The 10481-nt window shown below is 59.0% G+C and overlaps 1 protein-coding gene across 1 annotated transcript in view; it reads right to left on the reverse strand.

Moving 5' to 3' along the window:
- NTN1 (netrin 1) overlaps positions 1-10390 on the reverse strand; it is an 87906-nt gene extending 77516 nt beyond the window's left edge. Inside the window, exon 1 of the mRNA XM_077746727.1 lies at positions 10134-10390. Within this exon, the coding sequence (XP_077602853.1) occupies positions 10134-10173 (40 nt within the window). The 5' untranslated portion in view covers positions 10174-10390. The remainder of the gene's footprint in view (positions 1-10133) is intronic.
- Between the last annotated feature and the right edge of the window lie 91 nt (positions 10391-10481).

The raw sequence follows: 10481 nt of genomic DNA on the forward strand, positions 1-10481 counted from the left end.
TCAGGGGCCCAGAGCCAGCCGCCCCCCGGGACACCCACCAGCACGTGCAAGGTGGACACAGAGGCATCACCTGGTCACCACCACCCCCCCTCGCTTCCTCACCCTGACACCTACTCGGTCACCAAGTCCCAAGTCCCGTTTACTCTTGAATTTCCAAGTCTCCCCCCAGCCCCTCGGCTCCCTTCCTCGGTCCCAGGCATCACCCCTCGCTGACCTGGGATCCGAGTCCCACGGTGCGGGGGGCTTCAGGTCGCAAGGGCTGGACAGACACCGTCCCATCCAAAGCCCACTCCCAGGCTCGCTCACCTCCAAAATTCCTGGTGCAGGCTGTGGGTCTCCTGCTAGGAGCCAGGTGGGGGGAGCTGCAGACACACAGCCGGGTGAGACAGAGCCCCGCTCTTCGTCACTGTCCCCACGATGACCTCCCCCTCCCTGCTGACCCGCAGCACATACAGCCCCGGCCGCCAGACAGACAGACTCTCCCAGAATGCCCACTAACTGGCATTCAGGGTGACCATTTCAACCCTCCAGGGTGGTCGGCGCTTAACAAGCCGAAGGTAACCACCTGTTAGCGAGCGGGTCATGGGATGGCGGTCGTGGGTTCTGGGACGGCACTATAAATAAAGGAGTAAATAGGAAGTATCGGGGGGTCCACACAGAGCAAGGATGGAGGGACGGATGGACGGATGGATGATGGACAGACACACAGACGTACTAGGCCATGATTCATAATGGTATATATTTCTACTGGGTGTCATGGTCCAAACATTTAAGTTCCACCGAACGTGGTTATGGGTGGTTCTTGAGGGCCAAGGCCATGTCTTCTTTCTTTCCTATTTCCTCATGGGACGGAGAGCATGCTGGGCACCCAGGAGGCTCAGGGGGTCAAAGGAGCATCCAGGACAGTGAGGGCAAGCCCGGAGGGGTAGCCCAGGCCACCTCTCCTGGAACTGAAGTCCATGAGGCCCCAGAAAGCTCTCCACCCGACTCCCCCTGCAACAGCCTCACCTTGACCTTGACACCAGGCTTTGGGGGAAATTGGTTTCCCTCAGTGCACAGCCCCAGGGGAGGCCCCATACTCCTTCCTCGGCACCCATGCCGCTGCGTGGACACAAGTGTCTCCTCCCCGGGCGCTTTGTCGCAAACATGCCCACGGTCCACAGAGCCCGAAGGCCATCCCTAGACTCCTCAGCTTGGCACGCGAGGCTCCTCGTGACCTCCCCGACCCCCGTTGCTGGTGTCGCCCCACATCCCACCACTGCCCCACCCACCTGGTCACTCCCCCTCCTCCATGGAAGCCATAGACTTGGCCCCAACACCTGGCGCAACCTTCTCGGCCACACTGGCATCAAGCAACAGCACGCAGCGGGAGCCTGGCCTGGGGCTCATCCAGTGGGAGCTCAGCCTCAGAGGGCTCCTGGCCAACCTCCAACACCCTCTTTTTTTTTTTTAACGTTTATTTTTGAGAGACAGAGAGAGCATGAGCAGAGGAGGGGCAGAGAGAGAGGGAGACCCAGAATGCGAAGCAGGCTTCAGGCTCCGAGCTGTCAGCACAGAGCCCGACGCGGGGCTCGAACTCACGGACCTCAAGAGATCATGACCTGAGCTGAGGTCGGACGCTTAAATGACTGAGCCACCCAGGCGCCCCCTTCAAGGTCCTCTTAAGGGCTCCACCTTCAGCCCTTGGGTCCCCGGTCCCGTCTCTGCCCCACCCCCTCCCCCCCCCCAGTTCCCCCAGAGCTGTGCCAGCCGGGCGCCCGCCCTGCCCTGGCACCTAACACAGCCGCCTTGTCTAATGCCCACGGCCCCCCCACAAGCACCCATCTCCTCCCGTCCTTGCTTCTTCATCTCCCCAGGGCGGCACCCTGCGCCTGCTGTCAGTTCGCCAGTGAGCACATTCAATAAGTCGGTGTGGATGGATTGACTGAAGGCAAGGGGATGCCAGAGCCAGGTGGGAGTCGGGGTCCATCTGGCCTCTGTCTCCCGCCCAGGGAAGGGCCTTTGGTGACAACATGAGGAGAGAAGGGGAGAGAGCAAGGTCACGGACGGGCAGGTCTGGGTCCGACACAGAGCCCCCCCAGGGCATCGGGGTCGGGAGGCGGCGAGTTCTCGTCTTCCTCCCACGGCCGCTCCGGCTCTTGGAGCGTTTGCGGAGGACGGAGCCCGAGAAAGTCGCCGATGCGCGTGCCCGGGCCAGACTGAGGCCCGCCCGCCGCCACTCATCTCCGCGGCCCCGGTACAGGGCTGTTTGAGCTTCCTCGGCCTGGGGCAGTATCTCACCACTAAAATTTATGCAAATGAAATAATGAACAATTTGGGGAAAGGAATGAAGCGCTGAGCAGGGTCCAAACCACCCCAGACACCCGCCTGCAGGGGTTTTCAAGTTGAGCAATCGTTTTAAAGTTGATTGAAAGTCACTCGCTGGGAAAAAAACACACCGGGGTTCCTGCGAGCCCGCAGGCCCTGCGGCTTCGGGAGGCTGCTAGCCTCACCGGGGACAGCGGGGGAGGCCGGGCTGGGGAGGCGACGTGGCGCCCACCCTGTGCTCACTGTTCCTGCGACTGGACCAGACGGGCAGCCTCTGGCCGGGGCACCCCAGAAACACCCACCTCATTCCCGGAATCAGACACGGGGAAAGCTCTGGGTCCAGCCAGGAACGCCCAAAATGGCCATCAACTCTTACTAGCAGAGACATGACTGCCCCAGAGATTGGCACTCTGCATATTTGTTCGTTCATTCCCTCATTCGCTCGGCAAATCATCACGGAGTGACCACAGCCTAAAGGTCCTGCCTTATGACCCGGCAGGAAATATTCACTCAGCAAACGTTCAACGCGCTCCATCTTCTGAACATAACTGACCAGGGTTGGGGGAGGGTAGAGAGGCAGGGCAGGGTTACAGAAATGAAGAGGAGACCAGGTCCACGGCCTCTGGGAGTTAACAGCGTGACAGGAGGGTAAAGAAAACCAACAAAACTCAAATTCCAGGCACAGACAGTGCGTGAGGAGGGTTTCAGAAAATGCAGAGACCCATTTGGACAGGGCAGCAGAGAACCCATTAGGGAAATTCCAGGTGAGCCAGGCCCTTGAAGACCAGATAGGAGCCGGTACATGGGGGAGGGCAGAAAAGCATTCTGGGTAGAGGAAATGGCACAGGGAAAATCCAGAGCAACACGGGGCCTCCCGGACCATCGGCCTCTCTCCTGACCCCTGAAGCAGGGAATTAGCCTGAGTAAGTACCGAGTCACCTTGTTTATTTTTTCCCCACCATTCACGTACATTCCTTTTTGGATACTGAAGAGCTCCTGTATGTTCTCAGTTTGCAAGACCTGGAGGGAGGGGAAGGGGGCTTCATCAAGACCAATTTTCTTTAAAAAAAAAAAAAAAGGATGAAGCAAAAGAAACTATAACGTAGTTTGATAAAGCCAAGGGCAGACACAGTCTTCATTACAATATCCTCTTCTTCTTCTTTTTAATGTTTATTTATATTTGAGACAGGACAGAGCACAAGCAGGGAAGGAGCAGAGAGAGAGAGAGAAGGAGACACGGAACCCAAAGCAGCTCCAGGCTCTGAGCCGTCAGCACAGAGCCCGACGCAGGGCTTGAACTCACGAACCGCGCGATCATGACCTGAGCCGCAGTCAGACGCTCCACCGACAGAGCCGCACCACCTCAATCCATAGATGAGACGATGGCGCCGGAAGCCATCAGGGCCCGGTATCAGCAGCAGGCTTCGCAAACACTCGCTGAACCCACCAGCTCCAAGGTCTTCACAATCCACGAGGGCGTCCGTGGGCCCCGCGGAGCATGGACTTGAACTAATCCTCTCCTTCCGGGGTTGGGAGAGAGTCTGAGAGTCACAAAGGACTAAGCAGTGGACCCCAAGTTTGGCCGGGGGCAGGAGACAAGCTGAATCTTCGAAAACCAGGGGGCAGGGTGGGCAAAGAGGGCGAAGAGCCCGAGAACAGCTTCCATGTGGTCTGGCCGGTACGACAGGGCCTGGAGACAGGGACGGAGTCGGGCAGACGCGTGCCGCGGCACCTGGAATATTCAGCCCCACGTGGCAGGTGCTCTCGGACACACTTTGCTCAACAGGGAGCGGCTGGGAGAAGGAGAGACCAGGCCAGTCAGGTGACGAGGGAGGAGACGCATGGACCCAGCAAAGGTGGGCAGAGGCGGAGGCCTGAGCCACCGGCGTAGCCACAGGGAGGAAGGGATGGACCAGGGACAGTCATCGAGCCTCGCTGGGCCCGGAATGGATGGGGACGCCAGTTTCTCGGGAGAGAGCTCGGAGCGTGTGGTCCAAGGTATGCGGGTGTAGACGGGGTGTCTACCCAGAAGGCAGCACCCGCCCCACCCTCCCCGGGGCCTGGAACCCAGACGGGCCTCCCAGACTAGATCGTCAGGTCCTGGAATGAGTGTGCTCACTTCTCTCGGGACCCAGGATCGAGGAATCCTGGCTCGGCGCACTTCCGGGCTGCAAATACCCAGCAGGCGGCCACCGTGGAAAAGACCCCAGGCCTCAGGCGTCAACTGCACTGCTCCCTCGCACTTGGATCGGTCCCAGCAGGGCAAGGAGCGTGAGCAGCTGCGCCCAGAATGATATCCCCGAGGCCAGAGGGCCGCCGAGAAGGACTAACCGGGTGTTAGAACGGAGCAAGCATCTGTTCTTTCTGGAGGGTTCTCCAGGCTTGCCGCAGATGAGACTCCCCCGAAAAGCTATAGAAAAAGTGCGGCTTCCCCACCGCTGGGTGAGGAATTGATTACTCTGATGAGCTAGTCCGAGTGAGGCTCTGGGGGGTAGTTTTGAAGAGCCCCCAGGTAATTCAGAGCTACACGGCGTGAGCCGCTAGACCCGAGGGGCACAAAGGCGAACAGGTGGCTGGCAGGTGGCTTGAACAGTTCACAGTCCAGCAAAGGAGGTAGGCACGGTCCGGGGGTGGGGTCCCTGGCGGAGGGGATATGCCTAAGGCCGTGCCCTGGGAGGAAGGGTTCAAATTTGGCAGGCGAGGGACGCACAGGAGGTTTCCACAAGGCCAAAGGTAAGGCATCCTGGGAACACGGAACGGCAGGAGCGAAGTCACGGAGGTGGGAAGGGACGGCGTTCACGAAAGCGCGGGGCTCGCCANGGTGATAAGGGATTAGGTGGGAGCTACGGAGGCCCCCCAGGGAGCCAGCCTCCCAAAGACCGAAGTGACGTGCTCACATCTGTACTCGGAGACTTCGGAGGGAGGCTGAGACTGTCACTCGCTCATCAGAAAGGAACCAAGGAAATACTATGGCCAGAACCAAGTCAAAGGCAACACGGCCCTGCCCTCAAGGAGGCCGGGGTCTGCGGAGGAGAGACCAAAACGGGCCATTTAAAAACTGGGGTAACACACGTCATTCATTCATTCGCTCATTCATTCAGCAGACGTGTATTGAAAGCCTAGGTGCGGGGCCCAGGGGATCCACACAAAAGTCCCTGTCGCTAGTAGCTGAGGAGACAAAATTAACAGGGCAGGTAAGGAAATCTCCCAGCACAGAAGAGGATAAATATTGTCACGAAGAATCAGGCAGGAAAGGACAGGCTATGCAGGGCGTCAGAGAGGAGCGCTGTGATTTTAACCGGTAGCCGTGGAAACCTGATGAGAAGTTACAGTGTGAGCCATGTAGATACACAGGGGAAGAACGTTTCAGAAGAAACAGCCAGTGCAAAGGCCCTGAGGCAGAGTGTGTCTGGGTGGCCCTGAGGTCCTGAGGGTCTGAGCGACCTCAGGGACCACAGGTGCGATCCAGAGCAGGGACGGGTCTGGGGTAGAGGGCAGGTGGATTCAGCCCTGGGCGGTGGAGTCTGAGAGGCAGCTGGTGAGGGGTAACTGGCCACCCCAGCTGCAGCTACGGGGGACAGAGAGGTCTCTGAAGGCGCATCGGAAACTTCTGGAGAACAGGCACTGAACCGCCCCCCTGCTCTCGGATCGAATCCCCCCGCACGTAGGAGAGGGAGGAGGAGAGGGGAGGGGTCTCTGAGCAACTCTCCTGGGTCTCCCTTGGTCCCCGGGATCATCTCCATCTCCCAGCCTGGAAACAGGTGCACGGAGAGCTGACGTACAGGAGGGGCAGACCTGGGAGGATCCACGTGTATCTCGACCCCAAGGCTCTGCCCTCCCCACCGCACCTCTACCTCCCAGAGGTGAGGAATTCAAACTTGCTGCTCCCCTCCAGGGAGAGAGCAGGAAAGGCAGGCGATGGCCACCCTGATGCAGGAGTCACCAGCGAGTCCTTAATGGCTTCCAGGCACAAAAAGACTTAACTCCTCGCACCCTGAGCACCAGCAGAGCACAAAGCTGCTCACACATAAGGCAGCTTCTTCTAGAACCGATGGCCAAACAGCCAGGTCACCAGAGAAGGTCTGGACACAGCCACTGGTCCCAGGACATCACAGCTTCCAAACTCTTTTGTTGGACTGAGATGTTTCGGATCTCATGCATCCAAGATGCACACTTTTCTGCATTTTGCCACCTCTGGGGCCACCGCGGACCAGGTGGTGCGGGGGGCGGGGGTGCGCTCCAGGGTCCCTTGGCTGCACAGGAATGTCCAGTCTTGCAGGGTGGGAGGTGACGGAACGGCTAATGGGCACCGGTGACGCAGAGTGCACAGAGACCCAGGGAGGCTGACGCTGGGTGTGACGTGAGACGGGCTACAGGGGCCCCCGGGCTCATTTATGGTTTCCTCTTAACATACGCACAAGCCTTGGACTAGAAAGAACCGTAGGCGTGATGGGATTCACTAAATCAGCCGGGCAGGGCTGGGGCTGCAGGGGCCGTTTCCTCCCAGTGAGGGAAAATCCAAGGGGAATAAAAGTAATTCCAGAGTAACAGCCTTCAGCCCAGGAGCACCAGAGGCTGAGCGGGGCACTCCCTCTACACATCATCGGCCTCCGTNCTAAGCTGTCAGCACAGAGCCTGACGCGGGGCTCAAACCCACGAACCGTGAGATCATGACCTGAGCCAAAGTGGGACGCTTAACCGACAGAGCCCCCCAGACGTCCCTGAAGGGCCTCACAACAGAGGCCAGAGGAGGCTAGACTCCCGGGTGGCTCTGCAGCTTATAAGAAGTGACCCCCTGAATGGCATCTCCAATGGGGACAGCGTGCACGTTTTCCAATTTCCCGCAAAGATGTAACCGAGGGTGTTAATCCCGATTCTCGTGTTTTGCCCGACTCTAGGCAATGAAACTATGGCTGCATCAGATAGCGTTGCTGCTGGAAGGGGCCAGAGGGGAGCCAGCACCCTGATTTTGCCCGTGAAGAGATGAGCGCCTGGCCCGGGTCACACAGGGCAGTGCCCAACACGGGGCTGCAGGGCCCTTGGTTCATTTTAAAGTTCTCTTTCTTCTCCACAACACCTCAGATTAATGAGAGATGGGATTTTTTTTTTTTTGTTAGACCCTAGGGACCATGCCTTTCTGTTCTCAGTTCTGTTCTCAGTGCCTAGAAACTCCAGGAAGATTCTGATGGTGGCTACGACTCTGCACTGAGTTTAGGTAAACGCCAACCACATAGCCCTGGTAGTGGGGCGGGATGGAACATTCTAGAAGCTCCGCAGTTTGGGTAAGACCCCCCTGGTGGTATACCAAAGGGATCAGGCCCGCCGAGGACTCTGGGTTCTTGCTCCTCTGAAGATGTGAATGCAAGGAAAACATCCAGGTACAGTCTTAGGTTCAGATGGAGAAAAGCAGCCCGAAGACGGGAGTCTGAGGCAAGGGTGAGGCACGGGAGGGGGCGAGGGGCATCTCCTCTGCTTTGCGCTAGAGATTAATAAAGAAGAGGTGCCAGGATGGGGAGCCACCCTCCACCTCCGTCCAGCGGGCTCCCTGGGTCTTGGGCCAATGTCCAGGAGCGTCAAGTTCATGGCCATCCTTCAATACTCCCTCCCCCCCCCCCCATCGCAGGTGAACTCCAGGAATGGCTCTGGAGTGAGCTGGTCAGATCAGAAGCTCCCATTCCTGGACTACAGAGGCCAAGATGGCCTGGGATCCCCTTAGTTGAAGCTGAGCTTTCTCTTCTGCGTCCCAGGGTCAACGTCACCCCAAGCCACTCACGCCTTACTCGTTAACAAGGTCACCAAGGGTGGCACGTTCCCAGGGCGGGAAGTCTGGGCACCCGGTCCTTGCCTCCCCGCCCCGCTGGGCCCACAGCGGTCTGCGAGGTCAGGAGCGCCCAGGGAAGGCTGAGCTCGGCCAGGGAAGCCCCTTCTCTTCTGAATCGGCCTCTCCCGCTCTGGGCATCTGGGTCTGCAGCCTGCACCACGCTCCCGGGGCCACCAGCTGGGGACTAAGAAACCACTGCTGCTCAGCCACGTGCCAGGCCCCTCTCGGGGGGAACAGGGCACAGAGCAGGAAGCATGCAGCCTGCCTCACAGCCCCGCCCCAAGGGGAAGAGGGGCTCATCAGTCCTTCACGCAAACACCCGTTCTGTTCGCCTAAACACAAGCCTCCTCCGGGGCAGGTCTCTGGCCCCCCCACAGCGTGACGCCCTCGAGGCCACGACTCCCTGGTGCGCTTGCCTCCTGTGGCTCCCGTCCATCCCCGCAGACCACAGACCTCCTCGCACTTTCCCAGCCCAAGGCCAAGCGTGCCCCTCCCAGCCTCCCCCACGGCTGGGGCACTGAGCCAGGCAAGCCAGCATGCCCGGGGACAGGCACCACCGGGGTGGGGGGGCAAGCTGAGAGTCTACGCCCCCTCACGAGCCCAGCACTTTCCATACCCCTCGCTTTTCATTTCCCTCACAAACCCAGAGGCTGGAAACCCACCGTCTCCCGTCCTGACCGCCCATTAGCCCTTCACCTTTACGACACCGGCGTCCCTAGATCCTAGGAAATTTCTTAAATGTTCTCCTGTTCTCCAAGCCTTTCAAATATGTGTCCCTCGCGTCCACCCCATTTGTCATCCATCCGTTTGTCCCGGCTGCAGAGGCAGGCCGACTGTGGATGACTCCTGGCCTTGACACCTGTCCACTGGGCAGTCTCTGGCGAGTGGCGTGGACTCCCTGAGCTCCCGGGTTTCTCGCCCTAAAACACGTGACACCCGTGTCGAAGGCTCTGCGACGGCTGCATCAGACAACGCGATAAGGACAGCACGATACCGGGCAGTGTCGATTCCCGCCAGTACTGTCATCAGATGTTCACTGAGCATCCGCTCTGTGCAAGGCTGGGTGACACCAAACCCCAGGATGGAAGGTGCTCATGGAGACTGCGGCACACAGGGGAGAGATGCACGCGCGGACATGCACACGTGTGCACACACATACATGCACACACACGAATGCACACGCATGCACACAAACACATGCACGCACACACAACTGCACATCGCACACATGCACACACGTGTCCCTGCATGCATACACACACACCTATGCACACACCTGCACATGAATGCATGCACACACAGTTGCATGCACATGCGTGCACAACTTCACACGCATGCACTTGAACACACATGCACACAAATGAGCACGCACAACTGCACACGAACACACACAACTGCACACACGCACATACACATGCACACACGTGCACACACACCTGTACTCACACATGCATACACACGCACATGAACGCACACAACTGCACACACGTACATACGCATGAACACAGTGCACACACACCTGTACTCACATATGCATACACATGCACACAAATGCACACATACAACTGCACATGCATGAACTCACACATGTGCACGCACATGCACATGGACTCATGCATGCACACACCTGTGCACGCACAACTGCACACGCATGCGCATGAACTGGCACACGTGTGTGCACACACAACTGCAAGCGCGCAGCATGTACCAGGCACCGCCAAACGTCCTAACCCATGTAACCCTCATATCACCCCTATGAAGCATCATGCCCATTGTACAGATGAGGAAAGTGAGGCACAGAAAAGTTACTTCGTCTGTCCCCATGACACAGTAGGGCCAGAGTCAGGGTTCAAGCCCATGCAGCCAGGTCCTGGGTCCAGGAGCCCCCACCACCTGGCCCTATCGGGACCAGCCCTGAGAAGGTAGGTTCCTCTGCACCCCCCACAGCCCCCTGACCGCTGTTCAGGGCACAGAGCAGACAGGTTCTCAGTCACTGAACACTGACCTGTGAAGCCAAGGCCTCGGCAGGGTCTCCACGGCGTCATGGGACTCCCCTCCTCGTCACTACCACGGGCGGCCCCGTCATCGGAAAAGCAAGCACGGCTGAGCGTGGTGTGAGTGCGGCCCAGGCCCGTATTGGGCCCTGCACAAGGTGTGGCCCCGGATCACTTGGAAGTCTGGGCAGACCACCCAGATCTTCCCACCCACAAGCTGCCTCTGAGTCCAGGAAGTGGGATCCGGAGAGAGGCCGGAGGGAGGAGGGCACAGGAGGACCCGCTGTCCGACCACTGTCATGGCAACAGCCCCGGCGGGGGCGGGGCGGGGCGGGGGCACCCCTCCCCCGCCGGGGCTC

This window comes from Crocuta crocuta, unplaced genomic scaffold, assembly GCF_008692635.1.
Source record: "Crocuta crocuta isolate KB4526 unplaced genomic scaffold, BGI_CrCroc_1.0 scaffold139, whole genome shotgun sequence".
Lineage (NCBI taxonomy): Eukaryota > Metazoa > Chordata > Mammalia > Carnivora > Hyaenidae > Crocuta > Crocuta crocuta.